This window comes from Pseudopipra pipra, chromosome 6 (assembly GCF_036250125.1).
Source record: "Pseudopipra pipra isolate bDixPip1 chromosome 6, bDixPip1.hap1, whole genome shotgun sequence".
In the NCBI taxonomy this organism is placed as follows: Eukaryota; Metazoa; Chordata; class Aves; order Passeriformes; family Pipridae; genus Pseudopipra; species Pseudopipra pipra.
The window spans coordinates 15,893,788-15,921,265 of NC_087554.1; the positions used below are offsets into that span (position 1 = coordinate 15,893,788).

Genomic DNA, 27,478 nt, shown 5'->3' on the forward strand with positions numbered 1-27,478 from the left:
TTGCAGCGGAAATGGGTTTGGCTCTATCTTTGATTGGTTCCCGGGAATGGGCTTCTGACCGTGCTGAAGTCCCCGGGAATGCTGCCAAACTCTTCAAAGAGGCCAGGTCTCACTTTGTAAGCTCACCTCTGGGGTTTGGCTTGCACCTGTAGAGGTGTCGGTCCTTCAAGGAAGATGTTAGAGGAGAACAGGGCTCAAAGTCCAGAGGGCGATGCTGCATAAAGTACATAGCTGAGCAAATACTGGTTTAGAAACAGTGTGAATAAGTTCATTAAGCAAAGCCCTGCCCTTGGCTGCAGCATCAAGGCAGTGGCTAGGAAGCTGCATCAGCCTTGTGTCAACTATCGTAAAAGAGTAATACAATGAATGGTGTCCAAGAGGAAGGAACTGCAGGCTTACACGTGCCTCTTAAATACTACCTCCAGCTGCCAGAGGCTTTACAGGGCACTGGCCAGACTAGAACTGTGGTGCCTTCCTGGGAAAAGGGAGTGGGTTGGGGGGAAGAAAATGAGATAAATCGAGTAATTGCAAGGAATAAAGATGGGGGGAGCAGTGTTAATGCAAAACTGGAGAGGTGGGTTGCCCGAGGAAAGGATGAAGGAAGGGCTGATGGTGATGGCGCAGAGCTGGCTGGATGTGGGGCCTCAAATAAAGCCAGTGGGCTTGGCCCAGTCCTGGCTGAACATCTTGGGGTGACCAGGGCTGGACTCAAACCAGATATCCATGGGAGATGGCAGCGGCCCATCACAGGCCCTGCTTGGACCCCTGTGCCCCAAGTGGAGATCGTGCCAGGGCAGACCCAATGTGGTGAAGTTGTCCAACTCAAGGACCACAGGAGCACAGTTTTGGGAGCATCATGTACCCAAGTGTGGATCTGAGAAGCAGCAGGGAGCGCTTAGAGGGGCAAGATGGGGGGGCCTCAGGTCACAGTGGCTCATCCTCAGCGGGGGGGGTACCCCTGCTGGGCAGAAGAAACGGGGGGCAAGGGGGCGCGGCAGGTAGAATTGGGGTCCGCTCCGCCCCGCCCACAGCAGCAGCAGAGATGGGGCCCCTCGGGGAGGCAACCCCCTCCCCACACCCAGCCCACCCGGGGCAGCCACCAGTACCCTCCCTTTGCTTCCCGCTGCCCCCCGCTCCCCGCAGCCCCGTTCCGACGGGCGGGGAGCGCGGCCTGGGGGGGCGGGCGGGAGGCGGGGCGGCGAGGGGGCGGCGGGCCGGGCTCCCCGGGGGAGGCACCGGAAGGCGCCCGGCGCTGATTCATTGCAATAAATTGTTCCCATCGCGGCGAGGCTCGGTCATCATCGCCCGAGCAGGAGTCGGGGTAACAACTGGAGCCGGAGCCGCAGCCGCAGCCGCAGCGGAGCCACCGCCGGGGAACGAGGATGAAGATGCAAGCCGAGGTGATCCGCGAGGGCGAGCTGGAGAAGCGAAGCGACAGCCTTTTCCAGCTGTGGAAAAAGAAGCTGGTGGTGCTGACCAAGGACAGCCTCAGTCTCTTCCCCGACGGGCACAAACGGGCCAAGGGCAAGGAGCTGGGCTTCGGCTCCATCCTCAAGGTGGACTGCGTGGAGCGCACGGGCAAGTACATCTACTTCACCATCGTCACCAAGGACCGCAAGGAGATTGACTTTCGGTGCCCGGACCAGAGCTGCTGGAATGCCTCCATCACCATGGCCCTCATCGACTTCCAGAACAAGCGGGCCATCCAGGACTTCAAGAGCCGCCAGGAGATGGAGCAGGCGGCGGGCACCCAGGAGCGGCGGCTGGCCCGGGCGCCCTGAGCTGCCACCGCCCGCCCGGCCGGCCCGGCCCCAGGTGAGCCCGCCCGGCCCCCTCCGCGCTCCTCCCGCGGTTCATGGGGTTTTAGTTTATTTTTTTTTTTTTAATTTATTTTATTCCCACGCGCCTGCTTCGGGAGATCGGACGGGCGTGCGACTCCCCACGCACCGCTCGATCCCTTTTTGGCCGAAGGGACCGCCGCCGGCCCGCGGGGGTGCCCGGCCGCACCCCGAAACCGGCCGTGCTGCCCGGCCGCGGCAGCGTAGCGCTTTGGGGCCGCGCTCCCCCCTTCCCGGTGCATCGCAGCGGGGGGGGTTCCGCTTTTCCGATGCACCCGCTGAGAATTTCTGGTGGGAGCTGGACTTATTGAGGGTACGGCTTGGAGGTGGTGGAGGGGAATAAGAAATGGCCCTTGGCAGTGCTTTCCTCACAGAACTTGCTAAAAATATGATATCTATGAAAATAAATGCTCAGTGCTTAGTCTCCCTTGAAAGCCCCTCATTTTTTCCTGTGCCGTGCTGCCCCGTTCATTTAACTAACCCACTTTCTCTTGTTGCCTTTAGAGCATACCACTGAATGATAAACCAGATCGAGTGTCTTGGACTGAAATGGGACAGGGTACCAATGAAGGAAAGCAAAGAAGAGAGCTGGAATCAGCTTGGTTTTCTCCAAGCCCGTTGCAGCTGCTGAGCAAAGAGCCCTGAGCTTTGCCTGAGATGCATTAAAGAAAAACCAAAGACTTTCGTTACAGGACTTCTAGCAAAGCGTCCACGTGTTTTGAGTGGCACAGCTTTGTGAACTATTATCTCCTATTTATGAGGCGCAAGGAAGATTCCACACTGACTGGTGGTGTTAAACACAGTTTAAATTATTTGTAGTATCTATATTTGTATTTATTTTGTTGAATGTCTTTCAGCAGTTACTGGTCTTAATATTGCTTTTGCATTAATGTGTCCATTCCAAATAAATTACTTGAAATGTTCACTTTTTATTACTGTACTCTGGGCTGCAGTAACTTTTGTTGAGGCATGTTTGTGGATACGGCAGTGGTGAACTGGCTTAAAAAGAGTGGGTAAAGCTCAGCTTTTTGGTGCCCTAGACTGGGCAGTGGGAGGTGGAGGAAGCCCAGATAAGCTGTTCGTGTTTGACCTCGTCTCCTGACCAGTGAGGGAGAGGGTGTTGAGGTTCAGTTCTGGTCAGTGGTGGAGGTAGAAAAGCCTACCACAGCTTGGATAAGTGCTCCTTTTGAAGCACTTTCCCATACAATCAAGTAATGGAGATTACAGAAGGTGCAAGAGCTCCCTGCAACAGTAAAGCGCTGCTCTTTGCAAACACCCTGTGTCCTTCCCCCAGCCCTCGTAGCTTAGTGCTGTGCTAAGGCAGGAAATGGGATTCTTGATTTCGGAACAACACCGTCAGCGCTCTGTGGAATTCCTCAGCTTTGCAGCAAAGCAAGCTGAACTTGCTCACCTCTCCTCACCTCTGCAGTTTCTAGATAAACTTAAATGTCTCCAGGAGAACTCTGAAGAATGGAGGCAGGCTCTTTTCCTATAGCACCCGCACCAAGAAGCATGGAGAAAAAAGAAGGTATTTTTTTGGATAAAAGTACTGAAGTTTTTTTTTGTGGGGCTCAATTGTCACTCACTAACGTGAGCTTCCTCGTGCAGCACACGATTCAACTCTGGCAGTCAGGACTGTGAGCTTAGCAGGCAAAGCACTTGCTCCAAATTTGGTAATTTCAAGCAGGTATTTTCCCCTTGCCAATATCAGTGCAATCCTTGCAGGAGACTTTGTACTAGAGGAAGTTGCAAAATATGTAATTACACAGGCGCATAGTAAGAGCAAGAGAGACTCAGTATGGGGGAAAAAAACCTGGAAGGAGGGTTGGCCCAGTTTCTGGGAGGCTCTGGCACTGCAGTGTGGTACTTAGGGGCTTTTCATCCTCCTTGCTGGCTCTGCTACCACCCGCCAGGCTCATGCAGAGTCAGGGTTGCAGATGACTGAGCTGTGAATGTAGTAAACCTTTGGCCTTGTTCCCCTCTAGCACGAGAATGCTGGGAGGTACATTTAATGCAGCAAAATAATACCCGAATTTTACTCCCCACCATTTTCCTTGGTACTATTTTGCGAGGGTGAAATAAAAGGCCAGCACTGGCTCCTAATCCCCTCAGTTTCAGTGAATTCAAGCAGGAATGCTGCCTGACAACAGGTGAGGATCTGGGGATATTGCCTACAATGACAGCCACCACTGCAGGGGGCTGGGGGGAACCTGATAGCTCCTGGGGTCCCATGGGCCTCAGTTGCTCCAGCACGATTCCAATGCCTTTGCAAACTGATCTGCTCCTTACTCTAGATGCAAATGTTGACAAAATACAAGGATTGTTCAAATTGCTTTATTCTAGGTTTACAGAATCAAAAATAAAACTCAAAACCATCTTTATTTCTATGGAAAAGTAAGGCAGTTACTTTCTTGCACGAGTTATTGGCTTTTCGTCTCTCTCAGTGAGATTTTACTCTTTAAGAGGTAAACAAACAAACCTATATTGACCACTAGCTGTAAATAGCCGAAGGAGGAGACTCCAAACTGTTTATATAAAACTCCACCAATGGTTGGGCCCACCGTCCGTGTCAAAGGATGCACTGAGGCACAAATCCCGAGCATGGCACCTAGGAGAGATGGCAGAGACACACAGGGTGAGAGCAAGTCTTGGGATGGAATAGCAGAGTGGAGCATGCGGGATCCCCTGCATCCCTAATGGTTTTCCCCTGCAGTACTGGCAAATCACTTCAAATAATTTCTTGCATTAATTTATAGCGGTCCAATTAGGGTTTGCTAATGTTAAGGACTCCTGGAGGCATGGGGACTAGTTTCCACCACGAGCCAGCTCAGCTCTTTACTGGGCGGTCTGTGTGATCGTAGCACTGCCCAAAAGGCAAGTGGGTGCTCACCACTGCCATCACCAGGGTCCAAGGATGCCTTTGGCCTCAGAAGATGCTGCTAAACATCACACCCGGCAGAGCTGGTAGCTACTGCATGGGATTAGGGATGGACAGGTAGTTTCTAGGGTCGTGTTTGAGACTTCCAAGCAAATCACACAGATTCTTCCAATCTCATAAGTACCTGAGTGGGCCTTGTTCCACTCAAGCTACTACTGCCATTTATTCTCTAGTGTGGAACAGAGAAACAGCTCTTGAGGGCTTCGCAGGAGCGAGAGGGTTAGGCCTAACTAGGTCTTTAAGAATAAATAAATAAAACCACAGATAAAGACTGAACACCCTTGAGATACTCCCCCACCTCCCTTTGCAAAAAGAACAGATATTTCCATTTGGATGGGTATGTGAGCCCTTTTCCCGGCTGGGCCGGTTCCCCCTCCAGCAGCCCTCACATTTGCATCATTTACAGGAACCCAGAGGATGGGGAAGCACCTCCAGTTTGGTAAAGGCAGGGGGTTTTTTTCATGTACAGACGAACAGCCAGGACATGACCCAGAACACAAAGCTGGCCCCCAACACAGCCGGTATGCTCTTTTGTCCTGTGGTCTTTGTGCGGAACAGTTGTCATGTTCAGGGGAGCAGAAAATACAAGGCCAGCCAGAAAATCATTAGCCCCAAACACCAAGAGGGATGGCAAGCTGGCAGCATATATAAGAAATTTGTGCCCAGTTCTGTAATGATTTTTGCAATGATTTTTTTACTATCAGTATGACTATTTGGGCTGCTGGCATCAATTTTCCATTAACATTCATTGAGGTGTTGTCCCCACACCAGGCTATCAGCATCTGGGAAGGATGAGGAGGATGCTGTCCCATATACCAGAAGATGTGGAGCCAAGTGTGATATTTAACAGTGGCAGTCACGGGGAAATGATCCCCGGCTCCCAGAGAGAACAGGCAGCCAGGTGTTCTTGTAATGCCGGCCAGCAACTGCTGGGCTTTTATCAGCATGCTTAAAATACTTGTGCAGTGAGCCCAAGCCGAGGGCGTAGCCATGTGGAGAGGGAAATCTCCCGGGAAGCGCTGCTGAGCGCTCCTCCCGCGCATGGGAACACAAAGGCGATGGGTGGGACCTTGCCTTGACCCTTTGCCAATGGGAACCATCCCACAGCCACTGAACTCTCTGGGCAGGTTTTGCAATTATTTTTTCCCCTCCAGGTATTTGAATTAAACTAATTACTAAGTACAATTGCCAAACTGGCTCTTATGATTGAGGAGGCACTTTTTTCCCTTTCCTTTTTTTTTTTTTCTGGAGCAAAAAATCCATCCTCTTAAAAGGCTGGGCTCTCCCTCTGCACTTCTCCAACATGTTGCTGAGAAAGATAATTTCTCTTTAATGGGTTTAAATTAGATCCCTCGTGTCAGACATCCTCAGGCTTTGGGACATTGTAAATCTCAGTTCTGCAGCATGTCCCTAGCTCTGTTGCAAAGCTGCACATGTGATGGATCTCATTTAAGGCAAGACCTTTAACTGGGACAAGTCACCATGTCAGCAGAAAAATTCCTGCATTGCTTTGCACAGCTCTGCCAACACACGTGCTCACCTTCTTCACCATGGCTATTCTACTTTCTGCACCTTCCTTGCCCTTTTTTCTCCCTCTCCAGCTTTTATTCCCCCTTTGCCTATACCTGGCATGACCTGTCCCTCCCTCATCCTCCCCTCCCACCCCGGCCCTCCTCCTCCACAGGTTTCAGGGTTGGGTGCTGGCGGCTCTCCAAGATGGGCGACTCCTTTCCAGCTCACATCCTGTTGCCGCGCTCAGATGATGGTGCTGGCCCAGATCAGCCACACGCCCATGGGGCGATGGTTGGGCCTGATTTAATGATTAGATCATCATTGCCAGCAGCTGCCTTTGAACCAGCACAGCCAGAGCGAAGCTGGGGGGTTTAGTGCACCAAGCCCTGCCTGGCTGCAAATTCTCCTCCTAAGGTTGTGACGTGCAAGTAAAATCACAATACAGTGGCCCGTTAACCAGGGAGGCTCTGCTGGGCTTCCTGCCTCCCTCCCCCAAGAGTAGGGGGGGATCTGTGCAGAAACAAGACCTTCATTCTTGGGAAAGGACTATGGTTGACAAGGAGGGCTTGTGTGAAGATGTAAGTTCCCCTGGGCTCGGGGCTGCCCTCCCACCAGCTCACGCGTTCAGCTGAACAGCACATGCATGTGTGGCTGAATTTTCTCTTCCTGCCTTTGAAGATGAAGAGAAGGAAAAAGAATATCAAAGGGAAACTAATGAAATAATTTCTGCTACCTTTGCTTCAGTGCAAAGCCCCAGCCATAAGCAAAGAACAAGTGCCAAACTCATCAGTCTTGGTAGGAAGCAACCTTGGATCGGTCCTGAAAGCAGGATGGGTGCAAGGGATGGTGCCATCCTACCTCCCACTGTTCCCTTTCCAAGACATGTATTTAAAATGCAAGGATGGGTGACTCAGCGTCTAACAAGGGCAGACAGGCTACACTCCTGCAACGCCTCATCCATTCCAGCCCTTTGCTGAGATGGGCACCTGAGCTCAGCCAAAATTCCAGCTCCTCAGAAAACATTTTCCTGGCCCAAAGAAAAACCCCCTTTGGGCTCTATAGGCCCAAAGCTAACAAAAACATCAGGAAAAGACAGCAGCAAGGTTCAAAAGCGATATTTTCAACGGCAAATTCTCAGTGTGTGATTTCCTTGCATTAACTAAAAGTCATTGCAAGTTAGTGCTCAGATTTTTGACATAGTAACAGCAAAGCTTTTCATAAGAACAGATTTCTATGCTCACAGTGAGGGTTTCTAATGCACCACCAAAAAGCTCTCTTTGCAGAGCTGGTCTGGGGCTGGCATAGGAAGGAGAAGCCTCTGGGAGGCTGTATGGGTGGAGCAGCAGTTGTGGAGTGCCACCCACGGCCAGGGATGGATGGCAGGCATTTTAACAGCCGCATTTCTCCGCGAGACACCCACGCCGTCACTGCTGCAGCTGCTGTGGAGAGGCAGCTTGCCGGCTCTGCTGCGTCAGGCATTCCTGCCTTCGCCCCGGCCCCTGCATGGGTACATCCAAAACAAGCACAAAACCATTAGATGCCTCTTCCTTTGGAAATGTTGCAAGGAAAAAGCATGGTTTGAAAGGTGAGGGAGGAGTGTCAGAGATAAGGTTTTGGCCCAGCACCACAATCCTCCGAGCCAGAATGTCCCTCCTCGGCATGCCGAGTTCTGAGCCAGCTGTAACTCTGCAGTTTCTAGTAGCACTTGGCATGACATCAGCCCAGGATGGATGGGCAGGAGAAAGCCCCCAATGGCTCATGGCTGCCCTGATGATCTGCAACCCCCTCCTGACCATGTGCACAGCTCCACGGGCTGCCTTTATTCTGCCCTGCAATCCTGCCCTGCCAAATGGAGATCATCCATCCCACTGAGGCACAGGCTGGCCTAAAAACATACGCAAGCAGGGAGCGGGGTGAGGCAGCTAAATCTATTTTCCTCTCTGACCAAAGCTTGCCTCAGGGCTTTAAAAGCCAAGCAATGCTCCAGTTTTCCTCACAAAACCCCTTTGAGAAGAGCCTGGATGAATTCCAGCTTGGTTGTATGTCCCAAAGCTGCTTGGTGCCCTTCCCCCCGGCTCTCCCTCGCATGAACATTACTCTAACTTATGAAACAGCAAATTTTCTTCTGGGCTGAGTGGAGGGCCTGAGATAGTTCCCAGAGAGGTGAGGACTGAGGATAAGTGGTCCTCCCGGGTAGAAATATCACACTTGGAAATCACAGGCTCCCAACATTTGTGGGAGATGTGGTGGGTCAGCTCTACAAATAAACTACTGAAGTGGTTTTCAGAAAAGCTCTTCATTCAGAAGCATCTCAAAAGTGCTTTATAAACTTCACTAATGGGCTGTGCAAACTATAACTCTCATTCTCAGTAGGCTCTGTGCAGAGGTGTCTGCTCAGATGGCTGCTAGGGAAGATGAAGGGTGCAGACTGGCCCAGGAAGGCTCAGCTAAAGCAAAGAGACTCTTGAGTAACTGCTCTGGGACCAAATCCTGGAAGAGCTTGAGCAAAAGGTGTCAAACCAGGTTAAGCCAGCTCCATCCCAGCACAAACCCAGCAAGGCTCCCATGACAAAAAATGTTGGTATATTTCCTTCATCGACAGAAATAAAACCCCAGGTATAAAGACTTATGTGTCTACCACTGCATTTCAGCTGCCTTGCACAGAGAAATACAATAACTCTTTGACTGAAACAAGGCCAAAACAGAGAGAAAGGTGGCAATTACTGCATCAGGCAAAGCATGTTTGCAAAGGGCGATCCAGAATACCCTGCTGAGATGCTCAGCAGTTAAAAGGTGTGAACAAACAGCCCTCTCGGTCACTGTCACAGTGGAAGAGCAGCTTTTGTTGTTTTTTTTCGGTTTGGTTTGGTTTTGGTTTTTAACCATACCTTGGCCTTCCATGGAAAGGAAAGTTTGGGAAAGCCTTCTCTTTCTGCACCCACCACTGTGGATGTCAGCAGGTGGCACAGGACCGGGAGCACAGGATCATGGGATTGTTGTTCAGGTGTTGTTCAGGTTCATCCTCTATAGCCCAACCAGTCTCTTTTCATGTGCTCTGCTGACACCCATTGTATGCAACTGCCCAGAGATCTGCTGGGGAATTGGGCATTCACCATGAGTGTACTGCAGTGCTTGATAGCGGTGGTGTGAGCTGGGAAGCACCTGATGGACTCAAAACTGACAAAATACCAGTCTGATCTTTTTTGACGAGTCTTACCCGTGTCAGAGGAGGGGACAGCCTTGGTAAGGATGCTGTCGGTGATGGTGGCCAGCATGCTGAAGGCAAACACCAGTGGCACTGCAATGATGCAGTAGTGCCACACAGTCCTCATCAGGGCCTAAGGGACAGAACAGAACAGACCACGATCATTAGAGAGTACAGACGGTGACTCTGTGGCAACAAACAACCTAGAAAAAAAAATCACGAGTCAAACCCATGACTTAGGTGAACTGTGGGAGCCACAAATGATACAGGATGGTGCGGCTTTGGCTGTTGCAAGGTCTTTCACAGCCTGCCATTTGTATTCAGTGAATTATTCCAAGCATGCGGAGCAAGTAGCAAGTGATACCCTACAATCTGGCAGCACGTTTCTCCGGCACTGCTGTGGGTATTTTTAGCGTCTGGGAATTAGTGACGTCCCTGCACCCTTCCCCCTGTCTTCTGTCTTCTGTCCAACTCCCGAGGAAATGTTGAACAGCAGATGTATGTGGTGTACTTCAGGAAGCTTCCATTACTTATACAAAACAGCCTAGAGAAGGCTTTTTGGTTCATTATCATAAATAATTAAAACTAAACTGAGCTTGTCAAAATAAATGAGCACGGTGCATTATATAACACCGTACCTTTGGGATTTCTAATCCTGTTCTGCTGCCTCCTCGCTAATAAATTCACCGAATTCAGTAATCTGGAATAGGTCTTCTGGCCATAAATGCACCTTAGCGAGCATAATTAAGGAGAGTAATGATTTTGTTATTGCACATATTCTTAGCGGAGACATCCCTCCAGCTGTTTAATACTGAAACAAAAGCGGTGAGGCTCCCTAAGCCGTGGGGCTAGAGCGGCTCTCGGCTCATTCACATGCCCTGCTGGTCAAATGAATGGATTTCTCTGGGGCATGGAAAGGAAATTCCCCCTTTATTGCAAGTCTCCTACCCTCACTCATGTCTCAAGGTGTGTTATTGTGGCTGGAAAACATTTCTGTCACTAGTCTAGCCAGAAGTTTCGTTCTCTGGAGTTCTCTGCCCCAAGATCTTGTTCTTGCCTTTTGGCTACAGAAGATGGAGAAGCCCAGAGACACTGCTCAGTAATGACTTGGAAATGTTGAGGTTTATTCCTAGTTCCTCTCTACAGTCACACACAGCCAGGTTTTTCTCCTTGAAGGAGCTTTTTGCCTACATTTTGGTTAAGATCTAGGCACTTCTGATTAAGGAACCAGAGAACAAAGACAGAGGAACAAGTATTTGGTACATAAATAGAAGGAAGGAGAGTAATTCCTTGCTAGGGCAAGTGTCATTGCGGGACAACATTGTGCAGCTCATAGGAAAAATCAGCTTTAATCCCTCCTGCTTTGTACAAATTTTCTCATGAGCTGGAGTAAGTGTGCAGAAAAGAGCAGAGCCACATCTGTGTCTCCTGTAAAACCAGGGGAAATGGCTCCTTACTTCCCTGGGGCTCAGGAAGAACTGATCCAGGCAGAGCCCTGTCTTTGCTACTCCTCAGCTGCTGGGTAGGTAGCAGATTTTTTTACCTGAGCAGATATGAAGACATTTTTCTGGTGAGGGAGGCAGAACCAGGAGTTTCAGCAGACAGACTCAGAAAGCAAATGCCTGGGAAATGCAGGCAGCGAGGCAGGATGAGGCACAGCCATGCCTTCAGACAAAGAGAAAAACTTCCCCGTCGCAACCGCCAAGCCCTCCTACACCCCTGCCCACGCTCTCCTGGCTCGCATCTGCAGATCAGACACTAGTTCTCCCCTCCTCTCCTTTTCCAGGTGTTATTGCCCAGCTCCCAGCCCACCCTTTTCCTTTTCCAGCTGCCTAGTGCTGGGAACATCCTACAGCCTCTTCCCAGCTGCAGTGCTGTCTGTCTGCTGCTGCTTGTGCTAGCCTTCCAAAAACACTTCAGCTCACCTCCCAGTGATATAAAGATGGGTCCTGGAGTATCTTTTATTAACAGCTAGTCTTTTTCCTCACTTCCATCCTTTGGGGAGGGGAACTGCTGCATTTGGAGGCCACATGCAGCAAGGGCACAGCAGGTGGGATGCTCCTCCACCAGCAGCTGTGCAGGATTAAAAGCTTCACCCATTAACTTCCACATTTGTACTTGCTGCTGTGCCGGCACTGATCCCCACCCAGACAGAAAGCCACCCCAGAAACGGATGTTTTCTTGGCAGCCGCTCAGACAGAGATCTTTTTAATAAGGCGTCCTGGGCAAAGCGGATCACAGCTGCATTTGCCTATGAATAGTTCTCATGGGAAGTCATTGCTGACCCTTGTCCCCAGGACTGTGTTGTCAGGATGTCCACAGCCCTCCGGGCTTGGCATAATTGCCAACTCTAAGATGATTTCCCTTCCCGGCTCCCAGTTCCCCTCCTTGTGCAGCCAATGTGAGCCTCCCCACACTGGGACATCCATGTCCCTCTGTGTGCCCCTCCACTGCCACTGAGGCTTTCTCTCCAACCTCCACCTGACTCCGGCCTTCCCTGGAGGTCAGTGAGACCTCAGTGCACAAAAGCCATTTACTCCATATTGCTCCTCTGCCTCAGTCCCATGGGAGGGGTTTCAACACATGGATCCAATCTCAGCAGCACTCTGCCCTGCACCCGGCTGAGTGTGCTAAGATCTCCAAATGGGCCAGGTCCACCTTGGTCCCACCTAATTGCTCCCAGCTGTCACCAAAAAAACAATAGTACGACCTTCAAAGTCCTTCCCAGGCCATGCTTAGGAGGACCAAGCGCTGTGCAGATGTCCCATATTAAAGGGGCACGTCAATGCCAGCCAAAACAGAATGACACCAATCAGAAGGGACCCTTTCCAAGCATTCTACACCTAACAGAATCTCCGTGAGCCCCAAAATCCCAGAGAGGGGGACCACACTCCATCTGCAGAGCCAACCCTCCATCTGCATCCATACTCCCTTTCCAGCCTCATCTTAGACACATGATTTAGCCTCAGATTAGCTAAGATGTGTAGGTGCTTCATCTCGTCTGTGTAGCTGGGAACCACAAACCTCAATCCCCTCCAGGACTTGGCCCTGACCTCCTCGTGGCTGTGGTATGGCTGTGGGAATGGCACTCATCCTACCTGCACCAGTGGGAGCCTCAGCGCCCCAGCAGCAAGGCCTGAGGCCAAATCCTGCAGGGAATCTTGAAAGGCTGATGCAGCTCAACTGTCCTTGGATGGGACACAGAGGGGACCGTGCACACCCTTCCTCCATCCCTGTGGCCTGGGCAGAGCTATCAGTTCCCTGAATGTGGCTTATCTGAGCAAACACAGCTGCCAGCAGAGCTGCCTACATGAAATCAGTTTTCCAATTACCCTTTGAGATTGACATCAACCGTCGCCCAAGTAGACACAACCAGCAACAGGTAATATCACTTATCTCAAAATGGAGGAACAACAGTATTGCCTTGCTACCTCCTTCCCCAAATCATCTCACCTTGGGAGATCAGGTAAAAATAAAGGCCCAGAAGAAGAGTGCACAACCTCCACTGTCTCACAGCAGCGTACAACTGCAGTGATTTATTTTCCCCCCTCATAATCTTCATTTACTTTCTGGGTAGTTCAGGAAAAGCAGTTGCTGACAAGACCAGGGCAGGATTTCTGTGAAAATCCGGTGACTCAGGAGGGACTTAGTGAGTTTCTGTGAGAGATTAATATTTTTTTAAATCCCCGTAACTATTACTCACGCAGCTCTTTATCATGGTTTGGCGCAATGCTTACGTTGAGCGCAGCTCTGTTTGCGCAGAGGCCCAGGAGAGATGGTTTCCCCTGCCCTGAGGACCACCCAACAAAGCCAGTGGTGGCATTTCAAGGGGCAGAGCTCACAGGCAGGTCTCACGGACCTTGTGTCGCTGCGTTATGAAGGGCACTGTGGATGATCCCACACCTGCCTTACCATGCCTAGGCCCACGCCGGCAAAGACGAAGACGCTGAGTCTGAGCAGCGTCATCTCTGTGCAGTGGTTAGCGAGTTTTCCAACAACCAAACCCTGGACAACCTGGGAAAGAAACACAGGAGCACCATTAACCCTGATGTATAATCATTTAAACAAACGAGAGCTGCTACAGCGCTGCAAACAAATGAAAGGCAGCAAATGGGTTATTCCATCAGGGTTTGTTTTGAAAAAAAAGGACCTCATTGCCACAGTAAACAGTGGGAAGACATGACCCGTTATTTCAAGCATTTTGCATCCTAGGGAGAGAGCTATCCCATCAGCTGGAAGTCTTTACTCAGGGTGCGTGCCTTAGTTTACCATCACCGCCTCGTCACCAGCAGTGACCAAAACCTTCTAAAAACTCTTGCAGATACAAATTATTTTTTCTAAGTTGTGATTTTTTGTGAAATACAGTTAATACTAAGGTCTTCATTCTTGGCAAATCCTTCCAAAGAAAAACTCTACCTTTGTATGCAGAGGAGGAAAATGCCTGTACCTTCTCTTGACATTATTTTAAACTATAAATATACAAATTGGGTGATTCATAATTTTTAGGCATGAAACAAGTACGGCGGAGATGCTAATACCCAGTCCCAGCAGTACATGCAGATGTAAGGGGTGGGGAACTGGTTTTACAGATTTTAAATAAAAACTGGGGGAGAGGGGGAGGGAGGGAAGGAGGAGCAAAAAATTTAAATCCCAGGAATTATTTGACTTTTCCATCACTTTGCAGAGCAAATTCCCTCTTATTTCTCTGTTCAGCATCTCTCATACTTCAGGTGATGCTGGCCCAAGTGGACAAGAGAGGACAGAGGCTGGAAGAGATCACAGTGAAAATAAACCTTGACTGACTGAAAGACAGGGGAGGGACAGATAGGAATCTACTGAGTTTTCCCTGCCTTGAAAGGGTTTGTATGATCCAAATGAAAACCCCACCAACTTGAAAGAAGAGATCTAGTTCAAAATGCTCTGTTTGGTGGGATGGATTTTTTTTCCATGGCAGTCCATCCTGCAGAAAACTTCAGTGGTCTGCTTGGACCAGGAATGACTCTATGCCACATTCAACCTTGCTGTAGTAGTCCTAAGGCTGAAACCCAAATTTAGCTGGAAGGAAATGAGTGCAAATTAAATGAGGAGGTAAGTTATTAGAAAGAAAGGAAATGTCAATTTATAACAAGCAATCCAGAAAAAATCAATTTAATTACTAAAACAAACAAACAAAAAAACAAACTAAAAAGTGAATAGTAGTAAAAATAAAGTTGACATAAAGAACAATAGCTACAAATGAATATATTTCCAACAAGCTACAACTTCATGGAAAACCATCAAAATTTAACCCTTCACTTTGCTTCAGAGCACAAAGGATTTCTGGCACAAGGGCACATCACAACAATTCGGCGTTTTGGCTCCTAGGAAATGTTCTTCCTGCCTCCTTTTTGTCCTTGTCTCTGCCTTTGACCAGGGCTTGAGAGCTTGGCTCACGTGTGCCCAGATGCCATGTGACAGTGGCACAGGTCCCGTGTGTGTTTCCTGGGTTGTGTCACTTGCCAAGCAGCCTCTGGGACAGTGGTTGAGCTGCTGTGGCGCAATGCTTGGACAATGCATGGGGTGACCTGAGTCATCCTGACTGAAAGCCCTGCCGCGGACACGAGAGGAGGCTGATACCGGCCCCAGCAGCTCCTACTCGGGGGGGTAGGTGGAGAAGTCACTGAGTGACGCTTCATTGAGCTGAGTGCTCCAAAAATCGTCATTAGCTTTTTGCAACTTTCCAGTCCCTCCTACAGGCTCGCCCCAGCTGGGGCTCTGCTGAGTCACATGGGATGGGGGCTGAGCCTCGTTGCAGGGCATGGATTGACTCAGCAGTGGCATCACCCGAACCCCAGTTTGGCTCAACTCAACCACTGGAGGAAAGGAAATGTTTCCTAATTTGCCCAGGCTTGAATGGCATATTTAACTGGGATACACCGTACAGGCACAGCCTCATCCCTGCCCTTCCCTGAGTCATTGGGATATATCATCAGCAACTTCCCAGAGCAGCCTGGTCTGATGGCCTTGGGAGTGGTGTACCCAAAAATGTCTCCATCACTACATATGAGCACCTAAGCACAGGCAACAAGCACTGCTGCAGCAAAGCCAGGCACTGAGCAGGAGGACCTGGCAATGTGCGGGCCCCGTGCTGTCCTCAGAGTGAGCAGAGCAGAGGGGTGGTCCTTGTGCCAATGCTGGTATTCCACATGGGCTTTCCCATCACTTGGGCTGTGGCAATATAAGCACGAGGTAAAACATCACTGCTGAATCAACCAACTTGGCAATGGGACTATTTCCAGGGGCAAGCATGAGCCCAAGTCACCTGCTTTCCCTTTGGGGCTGTGCAGCAATCCCTGGGTTACACAGACTGCAGCCTCCCCCATGGGTTATCTGGACTGCCTGCCTCCTTCCCCAGCACAGTTGCTGCTGATCCATCCATTAGCCCAAGCAGGCAAGGCCCACGATCTTGATTTTGGACACAGAGCCTTGATTTAAGTGCTGGATAATATTTCCAGTCACAAGGAGCTCTGACCTCACTTTCCAGTCTGAATTTAGACCTGAAAACCCATTACTTCCAGCCTGCAATATTCCCTGTCCGCAGAGCCCTTGGATTGGCATGAGCAGCAGCTGCCTGCACAGGTACATCTGGGAAGGTGAAAGTGAAAGGTGGTTCATGTGCACTTTCCCATGTAAGATTTTGGACATGTGTTGCCATTACCAGGAGGTAGCAGGGACATCCCAGGTGACTTAGCCATAACTGCTCCCATGGATAAGCTCTGGTGGCTGACAAAGCAGCAATGGGATTTATCCTTATTTTCATTGCCGCTGGTGTGTTCTGGGCTTTTCCCTTGCACATAAACTCCCCTAAGATCAACTGAGATGGGCCTTCCCCTCCTGTATTTCATTTTGCCTAGATGGTGCTTGCCTTTGTAACCTGACCTCCTTTGAAGTCGGGGAAGAGCCAGTGTACCTGGCTGGAATGCCTTCTGTCATCAATAAACAAAAGAGAGAGGAAATTGTTTGCAAGTGAAATAACAGGCACTGCCTGTGGCTGTGTACACATGTCACAGGAAAAACCAACTCATCTTTTTTTTCCTCCCCCCTCTCCTTCTTTAAAGGCAAATAAGTCTCCCAATAAATGCATAAGACCAGCCAAATCTTTCCTTAGCATTATGCTGGATTCATCAAACTGGGGATTTGTTAGACTAATTCAGCAAATCACATCGAAAAATACTCTCTGCTTCTATCACTCTATTTGGTTTCTGGGAAGGCAGCAGCTCCCACTTGCTCAAAAGAGCCAATTACCCATTTTATTGTTAACCTCTAACAAATTTCAGCAATCCCTTTCAGGATGGAAGAGATTGTTACTCTTTGAAGGTTTAAGGTGCTAGTTTTTGGAAGGCTTTTGAAGCAGTAGCCTTGCTGCATGGAGCCCCAGCTGAGGACTGGAACCGGCAAGTAGCTGGCCTCACCAGTGGAGGTTAGAGGAGTTATGTAGATGCTCAGCTGGTCCTCCGTGCTCAGAGACATGGGACTTTTTCTAAAGATTCTTCCATCAGCACCAATTGAAAGCTTGACAGAGCCCAGCAACAAAAGAAGTTCCCTTTCACCCAACAGCCTGGAAATGAACAGATATGAGAAGGTCGGAAAGGCAGGTGCAGCAGGCCAGATAAGCTGGTGCAGCCTAGTAGAGAAGATGCAGGGCCCCATCCCTAGTGCAGGTAGCATGATTCACATCAGAAGCAGCCTCCCACGCCCTGGACCTGTATCTCTCCCCTTTGAAATTGTGCCTGGCTGGCAGTTCCCAGGGCGAGTGCAGCGCTGGCTGGGGTGGGACGCGGGTGGGCACCAGCTGGGGCACACCACAGGGGTCAAGCAAATCACGAGGCTTTTCTGCACAGGGTTAAGGTGGTACAAAGCCCTGGGCGGGGCAAAAGGGAGTTGTTTTACTGACACGGTGATGCCAGAAATCATTTGAGAAGTAGTTCAGGTCTTGTAGAGGAGCAGGAGGGTGGTGGGACTGGAAGGAGGGCTGACGGTGAGGACCAAACTGCTGAAGGCAGCACTTTGCCAAACAGGGGGAAGAGGCTGGTGTGTTTTGTGAAAGCCTAATTGCTTTCTTTCCCCCTCCAGCCCGCCCCCCTCCGCAGATATAAATCCTTCAAAGCAAGGAAACTGGAGAACTTTCTGTTTGTTTTTGCAAGGTCCTTTCAGCAAGTGGGTTTTCCCCCTAGGCATACCTGGCTGTAATTAAATCCCTGGCTCTTTAATCATCTCTTTTGCTGTGCAGGGAAAAAAAAAAAGTGAGAGGGACAGACTGGTGATAAGATGATATGCAATGTAAATCTCTCCTCCAGGAATCTCTCTCATCTTTTCAGGATCACTCCGTACCAACTTGTCCCTCCAGAAGCTGCATGGCTAGAGGTGGGGTTTGTCTAACAATACAGATTTAAATGCAGTAAATAGAACAGATGTCTTATGATTTCTTGATCCTCAGGGGTATAAATATCTACCCCTTTGTCCCACCCAGAGTTTTGTTTGGTGCATTTTGCTTTGGTTTTTTTTTGAGAAAAAGTTCTTAAAGGAAATCTTCCCCCACCCTCTCCAGTGGTTTGAAATCTAAGCATCAGATGTGACTTCAGATATCAGCCAGGTACTCAAGGTATTTCACTTGCCTAATCCTCCAGCAGTACTTTCCAAGTTATATACTACACCTAGAAGTTCTCCATGCTGTTGTGCTTGCAACTCCAAAAAACCCCACAACCTGGTGCCTAGGCCCATTTCTGCCCATTATGCAAAATTAAATTATTTTAAACCATTATGAAATTAATTATTATCTGGAGGGAGATTGAACAGCATTTCACACTCATTCACTATGAGGGAAATTTCACTTGCATGGCTTCTGAGATGACAGGACTCTGTAAGTCCAGCCCTAGAGGACAGAGGGATTGTGTCCCTAACAGGCTCTCATAGGGCTTGCCTGAAGACCTACAAGTGATCAGATAAAGATGCTTCAAATACATCATGAGCAAGGGAATCTCTGCAATGCAAGCTGCCTGGCACAGAGGTATCTCTCCTGCTGTCAGCCTTCCCCTCCTCATTTCATTATCTCCCACACGACTTCTACTCTGCAACTTACGCTGGCACAGTCCCAGTTCATCAGACGGCCTCACGCTATCAGGGTGCTTCGAGCATCACTGCAGAGACCCGGATGGCTTGAATTATTACCCCCACTTGCTATTTTGATTTCCCCATCAGTCCACTCCAGCCTCAGTCACATTCCATTTTCTAAGCAACAACTTTGTTTCCTCATCAGACAGTTCTTCGTCTCAATGCTATGACACTGCCTTCCCACGTCCTTCTCTGACCTTGTCTGGCTCTGTCCTGACCCAGAAGTTATCCCCTGTTCCCAGCCTTCCTACCCTCACTGTGCCTAAGCCTGCCCCATAGTTTCCCATATCCTCTGTTATTAGATGATGCTCTTTGCCTAACCACAAAAAGTAAATTGGCACTGGTTTCATCCAGAGAGCCAGGAAGCCCCCATTCCCTGTGGACAGTCCCTATGGAATTTGATGGGAATGTTTATAACGTGTATCAGCAGATGTATTATTTTCGGCAAATCAAGTCTCTGCAAGACAGGCTGGGAGCAGCAGCAAAGCAACCTATGTCCCTCCATACAGGGGGACAAGTTGCAGCAAGGAGATGAACCACAGTGCCAGGGTGAAGGGTGACTGTGCTGTGGGCAGACAATTTGGTGAAGGAAAAAGGGTGCTGAGAACGGCCCATGCCATGAGCAGTAGTCATTGGTGTTACATGTATGGTGTGGTGGGGACAAAACCCATCACCAGTGCCAGCTTGAGCTGCTAGCAAGTGCCATGATCCGTTCCCATGTGGACAGAGCTGATGCTCAGAGAGGGAGGCACCAAGAGAGTTGCTCTGGAGAGTGGTCAGCCAAAACACACAAGGCTCCTGGGCTTCAAACCAGCCCCAAATCTGCCTTCTAAGCCTGCAGGGATCCTCTCAGGCTGGGCATGGGACACCCCCCTCCCCTAGATTTTGGGGTCCTGCATGGACATAAAGCAACAAGATGGGACCAAGCATGATGAGGTGAGGCTGAGGAGCTCCGGATGGGATCCCTCAGGTGATGCCTGAATGAGCAGTGGGGCTAACTACCATCCTCCACCTGCAAAGGAGCAAACACCTCACCTCCTGCAGGGTTCATGTTTCTGTGCCGATCTCCCCAAGCAAAGAGCTGTTTGACATACTGATGGTGAAGAACTTGAGTTGCACACTTAAAATTAGGTGGACTGTCCCAAAGCCACTCCGAATCTCCTCTCTAGGTACTCTGCCGCTGGCTTTCATGGGAGGAACAAGGAGAGACAGATGCTTACAGTGCATTGGCCACTTCTTACCACAGCAGGTTAAATGAGGCTGAGAAGCTGAAAACCTAGATTAAGCAATTGGAGCATAATATCCTTGGGGTGGGAGAGGAAAGCAGGCAGACACCATCGCTATTTGAGTCATCCCGGGATTGCTGATCAGGCTGGGAAAGGGAGCTGCAACATCACATTCTGTGCAAGAAGAATATGTTTGTTTTGAGAATATTTGATTTAAAAACCAGAAACTACAATAACACAAAGAAATAATACTATAAAAATTGCCAGAATTTGGCAGACCAGACAGTGCTTTTGTCAGTGTATGACTTTCAGGGAAAAGCTGAATAAAGGTCTCAGAGAAGACTTGCTGTGCTGTTCCCTGTGCATCTCTGAAGCCACTTGGTGCATGTAGTATGTGCTGGGAGCAGGCGAGACCCTGGGACGCAGTGCTGGTTGTATCAGCTGGCTGTGCTGTGCAGCTGCCCAGGCACTGTGTTCAGTGCCTGCAGGGAGATTTAAAATAAACAGGACATGGATGGATACTTATTTTCCCCTTCATTTCTGTGACATCCCCTTCTATCTATGAAAGTCCTATCCATTTTCAAGTCCAGGGAGAGATGCAAATGGGGGGACATGTTTTCTCTAACAGGAGGGCTCAGAGCAAGTCCAAGAGGATGGAAAAATCCTCAGTATGTTTAACAGAAAGGCAAACTAAGGAATGAGAAATCAAAGCTGAGGATTTGGTTGATGAAATTCATTGAAAATTACATTATATTCCTTATGAATAAAGCTGTAATTTACTCAGTGAAGTGGGGAAGCCAGTCAGCAGATATTAATCATCGTTCACCTATCCAGACTGGTGGAATTTACTTGCACCTTAATCTGCATTTATATCTCAGCAGTATCAATTCACTGTTACAGCAGAAACAAATGCATCTGAAATGCCAGCTTAGGGAACAGAAAGGCACACAAGCAGATCTGGGGCTCAGCAGGACAGAGCTGGCACACATTCTACTCCCTGCATATGCCTTCCACTGGAGAAACCCCATAGAAAGTAACCATAAAACATTAACCAAGTCACTATCTGTGAGAGATATCTTCAGGTGGTTCTAGCCAGAGACCTGGAAGTAAAGACACAAAATCTAATGTTTTACAGTAATTTAAAAGCCAGATAGTGAGAGTCTAATTTGGTCCAGTCGAGGATCTTGTCGCACTTAAACCAGAGCAGAGTTTGAAACTGCCAGTGATAAAGTGGAAAGAAGAAACAACAAAGCAGAAAGCAGTGCTTTGGAACCTCCCAGGCGTGATGTCTTTGCTGCCACCAAGAATCAGGTGTCCTGGCCCTTTAAAAAAAAGTAAGGCATTATCCTCTTTTTGGTGTTCTGACAGCAGACTTCAATGCACGGACATGAAGAAGAGAAGTTTGTACCCTATGACCACTTCACTTCTATATTTCTGATGTCCAGTGTCATGCCCTATATGAATAGCAACATGGATAGAAACTACATGGATAGATGAAAGCAAACTGCCTGATAAAAGCCAGTTTCTGTGTCAAATGTCCCAAGGCAAAGACTCTCCAGCAAAGTAGATACTGCACCTGAGCCTGCAGGCCACTGCTGGGTTAGATCTAGACTGTGGCAATAGGCATGATTGGCCTCTGTGGGATGAAACTCTATGACTATGGGAAGGGTCAGGTCCCTGGTTAGCACTGACATCTGATTATCCATTAGGAAGCAGAGTGGATGCTGTAATTCCTGTATCTTCCAGGGCTGTGTCTCTATGTGGGGTGCACCAGCACGGCAGTGGAGGTAACTTTATCTACAGTAGTTTCAACCAAACTAACCTGGGAAACAATAGCAGTGAAGACAGATAGATATTCTAGACACAACAGCAGTGTCCTGAAGACAGATATCTTGGACCTAACAGCAGCATCCAAGGCCAGCATCTAGCAACACTAAGCCACTCCTGTAAAAACACTATTGCCGCCCACATTACCCAACTCGAAACAAGCACACCGCGGCCGTGCTGCAATCCCAAATTTTATTTCAGTGTAGACACATGTAACAGGGATTTAACTCACATATCTAAGTTAAAAGCACAATTGTGGGGAGTCCCTTTACATTCAAATGGGGAAGAAGATTGGCCCTTCTAAAACTTGAGTGATTCCTGCAGATCCTGGTCTAGGAGGCAGCATACAAAAACTAATGTAGGGAAAGCCTCTGTAAGCAGTGGAGTTTGGGTCAGAAGCTTGCTTTGGAAAGCAGCTGCAGCTTTCATGCTGCAGACCAGCAAACTGGTCTTCTTTACAATAAGACTGAAAGGGAGAGTGCATCCAGCTTGTTGGAGATGTTGAGCTCACAGGACCAAGAGACAGCTAGTCCAAAGTCATCCCCACAGACCTGACATGGCCAAGGCACCATCTCCTCAGCTCCAGCCAGTTTACTCTGCAGAATCCACTTGCTGATGTACAGCCATGTTCATCAGCTGCTCTACCAAGATGCCCAGATTCAGTGAGATCAGAGCAGAGCCCAGGTGACTGACAACACCATGCCACATCCAAATCACAAGGGAAGGAACTAAAGCTGTCATTTCCCAGATGAGAAGCTCCTCCAGATCCCACAGGAACTCTGTGGCAATGCCCAGGAAATGAAGGCGGATTTAATAACAAGACCACCCTCCTTCAGGGTATTGCTTAACTTGCATTCCTACCTCGAGGCTTGCTTATAATCATCTGCTGCTCTTTCTGCAAAATTATTAGCCTCTTCCTCCAGAAGGAACACTCTGCTATAACAAACACCGTATTTTTTCAGCCCTGCTACTGCCTAATTCAGCTGACTTTTCCCTTTTACCCATTTTGGTAGTCTCTTAACCATGTAACCATGTTCCATTGCCCACCTTTTTTTTTTCTTCTTTCTTTTCTTTTTCCTTTTTTTTTTTTTTTTTTTTTGAAAGTACAAGCTTGCTGTGCTTGTTTCCACACAGCAGAAACAAGTTCTTCCTCTACACTGAAGGGATCTGTGAAAACACCGGTAAGATCATGTACTTGCATAAATGTACAGGGTGCTACTACGTAAATGTAAATCTGCTAACCTGCACCAGGAAAAACCCCAGCCAAAACGGTTTAGGTTCAATGTAAGTTTTTTTACAAAAAACAGGACATATCAGTCTGAGGAAATTTTAGCTCCACAGCTTAAAGATCCACAAAGAGAGACAAGGGAAAGAAAGCTTTCAGGACACTCTTTCCTCCAATTTCTTCCCATTTCAAGGAACAGAATAAATTTGGAAAACCTTCTATTTTTGAAGCCAAATACTGTATGGCAGAGCTAGGATTTGCCTGGCAATATTGCACCTGGATTTGGAAGGGAATGTGTCAAAAAGGTAGAAAATTAGATAGCAGTGTGGCTAATTTGTCTAAGAGAGGGACTTGCACTTCACTTACCATTTGAAGGACACCAAAATATGACATCAGGTATCCAGACTCCACTGCTTCCAAGCCAAAGAAATCCATAGAGATGATGGAAAACATAATCATGAACAAACCTATAAGGAGGGTTAATGTAAAGGATACATCAGTGTACTTGTATTGCATGTAGTGGCCCAGATCCTGCTCTCAATCACCCCCAGTATGAGCCAGGAGCTCTCCCTGGGGTTGCCGGCACTGGATATAAACATGAGCAGAATCCTATTCAAAGTCATTGTAGTAATTTAATCTTCTAAAAAAGTATTAACTTTTTTATCCCCCTTACTTTCATCTTTAAATAATGTGACTATGTAGGCTGAAGTTTCAGCTGTTTATTATAAACTTGTAAATATTTGTATCACCAAAGCCAAATTAACCATTAAGACAGCAAGAAAACATTTGTTTTCTTGTTCAGACAAGACTGTAACCATAAAAATAATCTGATTGGATTCCTCTCCCCTTTTGCCTGACTTCAGATTTTCACCATGGGGAACAACCCAGTGACATCACCCAAGATGCAGCGATTTCACTGCACACCTCAGCAATGATGTCGGTGGCACGTGATAAATTTCTTGTGTGGACCAATAGTGGTGTCCACACAAGCAGTCAGGAAAGTACAGACAGAAACTCAGCACGGGCTGAGTCTGCTTTTCAATTGAGGCAATTTCTGAAAGTGTAACGGAAAATGCCCACTCAGTCTCAAAAGAAAATAGGACAGTGCGTTTCCCCACCGCCAAACACACACAACTACAGACGTGCTTACACATGCTCCCGTCCTACACAAAGAGCTATCAAATTAAATACATTATGGCAAAACATTGTGCTCCAAGCGTGGTATGGGGTAGGAGTCTGCTGCTTCCCCTACTGTCTTGGGCACCTCAGAAAGACCAAGATAGTAAGAAATTGGGGTTTTCTGTGTGTCAACAACCCCACAATATGCCTGTGAGAGACCACTGATCCTTTTGGGAACAGAGAAGAGAGTAGATGACCCTTAGAGGTCCTGCCTTTTCTTGTAGGATCCTCTGAGTTACAAAGACTGGGTAAAAAGGGAGCTGAGGTCCTCTTCTTCCTGGAAAAACAGGAGTCCAGGAGGCAGTATGTGAGGACTAAGAAAATAGCCGGTGGCCTGGCAAAGTGAGTCACTAACATGAGAAGGATTTGCAGACTTTTCCTGGAAGGATGAAGAGAGTGATCCCAAATTGCTGGTTAAAATGCTGAGGAGGACTTAGTCCCTTAACAAACGAACATGCAGCAGCCAAACTGCATCACTACCAGTGGAGCACCTGCAGCAACAAGGACCTCCCTCCAAGCACCCCAAGCCTTTGCCTCGAGGCAGCACCACCCTCCCAGCCCAGGACTTGCCACAAAGCCTTTCTGAACCCCACCAGAGACACGTCTTCCCCCCTTAATGGAGTAGCTGCACTCCAGCTGTCTCAATGGCATTGGGGGAGAGGGATGGGGGGCATGAAGGGCATCCTGCTCTGCTACTCTACAGATATTTGGAAAAGGTGCCAGGGAGTTGAAGCTCATGAAGATCTATGGCTTCGCCACACCCCTTCATGGAGAGCACCCCATCCTTATCCAGTTACTTTGAAATCGCTCTCAGCTCAAGCCAGCTTAAGGTAACATGCAAATAGCAGTATTTACTCACAACACCCAAATCAGGCAACAGGGTTGCACAAGTTTATAAAAGGCACACGTGAAGAAATGAAAGAAAAACCACACTTGGTTTCACTTGTAGGAAGATCAGATTGAAGCGGGCCCTTCATCCTGCTACCCCACTGCAAGTACTACCTAGGAGGGGCTCGTCCTTCCTACATACCTGGCGCTTCTTCCTGGTACCACATGCCAGCTTCTACAGCTCCTCTCCCCTTTGAAGTCCCTCATCAAGTTAAGGCAGATTTGGATCATCCTCCTCCAAACAAGCCTCCAAACAAGGGAATAGACTGTGCTCTTTAATTAGCATTATACATTGCATGGCTCCCCTGGAGATGCAAAGGTCTTTTTTTGTATCTGTTTCTGCATGGTCTCCTAAAGTCACGTGGAAAAGGGAGACCTGCTTGCCCCCTTTCGTTCAGCAACTAAGGGGATCTTTTCAACTGGAAACACATTTCTTGGTGAAACCCACAAGGGGAGCCCCAAATTGAACTAGAAAAAGGTTTTATGCTCATTGGAACAAGCATTTCTTGCAAAGATCTCAGCAGGTTCCCATGTGGGTAGGCTACAGGTCAGCTGAGTGCAGCCACGTGAGTAATGATAAGCCTCAATTCACACTGCAAGGCTCAACATGAAAAAAAAAAAAAGGAAAATGGCAAAAAATATCCTCAGAAACCTCACCCTTTTTGAGTGGGTCTAAACAAGGGGTGAACTCCTTAGAAAAAAACCTGGCACCAGAGGGTTGAATAACAAGGATTATGCAGCAGAAGGCAGGGAAATTGTTTATGAGATGCAGTAATGAGAGGAAAAGCACCAAGGAAAAACAGGAGTGCAAACTGTATTAAAAAAAAAAAAAAAAAGATGTGACATGTCTAAAAGCAGCCTGTGGCTTTGGAGGGCCAGCTTAGCAATCCTCACTGCAAGATGGTATGAGTAGGCAAGCACAGCCTCTGCGGGACCCTCGGCCCTCCTGCGCTGGACTGAAAACGTGATGGGATGCAGAGCCCTAGGGCTCACTGCAAAATCCTGTTCCACACGTGGAAGAAAATCCTTTTAAAAATGGGATGCAGGTGCTAAACCTATGCAATTGTGTTGAAACCAGATTTTCCAGAGGCATCAGACAGCCAAAGATTCATACAAGCAGGTATTTTATCAGTATTTTCAAGGCCCTGGAGATTTCTAGTCAGTAAGAGGTATGTTCGAGATTTTTATTCTCTTGTTTTTCTTTCTGTCTCTTATCTACCACAATGAAATGAGGCTCTCTTTTCCCAGGTCAGTTGAGAAGGTAATTTGGCCGTGTTGGAGACGTCTGCTGCCTGTCAAATCCCTGGCAGCTGCCCTCCTGCAAGAGGCACAGAGCCCACGTCTGCTTTTATGCAACACAGGGAGGAGGTTCCCAGCCCTGCAGCCCTCCTGGGGAGGGTCTTTCGATCTCAAACAAGCTAATTTTAGACAACAATGAGATCCATAAGGAACAAAAGATTTTCTTTGGTGTATATCACAAACTTGTTTACAAAGTAAATAGAGAGCGGTCTGTAATTTGGGCAATTAATTAATTATACAGTTGCAGCCTGGAGATGAAAGGTAAATGAGCTCATGAGAAGCTCAGCCTCTAGCTGTGAGCCTCAGAGAATTAAGTGATGGCCAGTTCCCCTTTCAGCTGCCATCAGTTGTTCAGTCACCTGAAGTGAAGAGAGACCTGCAAAGAGAAGTCACTAGGATTTTAATCACTTTTCACTGTAGTGCAAGTGCTATCCGTGTAGCAGGAGTGCCTGAAGTGAACCCATTCCTATCCTTACGGAAATACTCCAAGCCATGCATTGACAGACTATTAGCCTGCCTTAAATCTCAGCTTTGCTGTCTCCATCCTCTTTGCCTAGAAATTGCCTTGCAGTTTTCAGCAGGAGATGTTTATTTTGCCTGGGTGAGCATTTTTGCTTTGCACGGGAAAAGAAGAATGGATTCTCCAACAGGCAGGATTGGCATTTCAGCAGGAATGACTAAAGCAAAGTGTATCTCACCTGGCCTCTGGAAAAGGGAGAGCACGCAGGAAATTACTGCACAGATCTCATATGGATGTGGTCTCAGGCATTTTTATACGGAGAAATGAATGCTACTTTAAGATGAGAAATGAGCTAGAATCAGCAAAGAAAACCTCCCTTAAAACATCTGTCTCATTCTATGAAATGCTGTAATTTCATACACCTTTTAGAATACAGTTTTAGAAGTTTAGCTTCTTAAGAACCAAAAAAATTGCACTATTAGGGCAAGCCAGCAGTACATTGAGATTGTGTCCTGTCTGCAGTGGCAGGAGTAGGACCAACTGGCATAACTGATCTCAGCAGTGCCAACTACACACAAACAGGGAAAAAAAAATCAGAAATCCTTTACTTCCCTGTGTATTATTCTACAACTCCAGTTGGACTTGTTCCCCCAGTGACATAGCAAGGAATAACAGATGAGCCTGACCAAGCCCAGAAATGCCACCCCCTTCTGATTCAGCCACACTCCACA

At 48.2% G+C, this 27,478-nt stretch overlaps 2 protein-coding genes across 4 annotated transcripts in view; one reads left to right on the plus strand and one right to left on the minus strand.

The window, feature by feature from the left end:
- SLC22A18 (solute carrier family 22 member 18) overlaps nucleotides 1–27,478 on the minus strand; it is a 145,945-nt gene that overhangs the window by 76,187 nt on the left and 42,280 nt on the right. Inside the window, exons 7-10 of one of the 3 annotated variants that reach the window (XM_064657530.1) lie at nucleotides 23,288–23,388; nucleotides 13,406–13,507; nucleotides 9,506–9,626; nucleotides 4,256–4,446 (exon numbers count right to left, since the gene is read on the minus strand). In XM_064657530.1, coding sequence (XP_064513600.1) covers nucleotides 4,259–4,446; nucleotides 9,506–9,626; nucleotides 13,406–13,507; nucleotides 23,288–23,388 — 512 coding nt within the window. In that variant the 3' untranslated portion in view covers nucleotides 4,256–4,258. Of the gene's footprint in view, nucleotides 1–4,156; nucleotides 4,447–9,505; nucleotides 9,627–13,405; nucleotides 13,508–23,287; nucleotides 23,389–27,478 lie in introns of those variants that run through there. The other 2 variants (XM_064657529.1, XM_064657531.1) reach the window with 2 other exon arrangements.
- On the plus strand, nucleotides 1,260–2,778 carry PHLDA2 (pleckstrin homology like domain family A member 2). Its single transcript, XM_064657541.1, has 2 exons — nucleotides 1,260–1,815; nucleotides 2,343–2,778. The coding sequence occupies exon 1, from the start codon at nucleotides 1,383–1,385 to the stop codon at nucleotides 1,779–1,781; it is 399 nt and encodes a 132-aa protein (XP_064513611.1). The 5' UTR covers nucleotides 1,260–1,382; the 3' UTR covers nucleotides 1,782–1,815; nucleotides 2,343–2,778.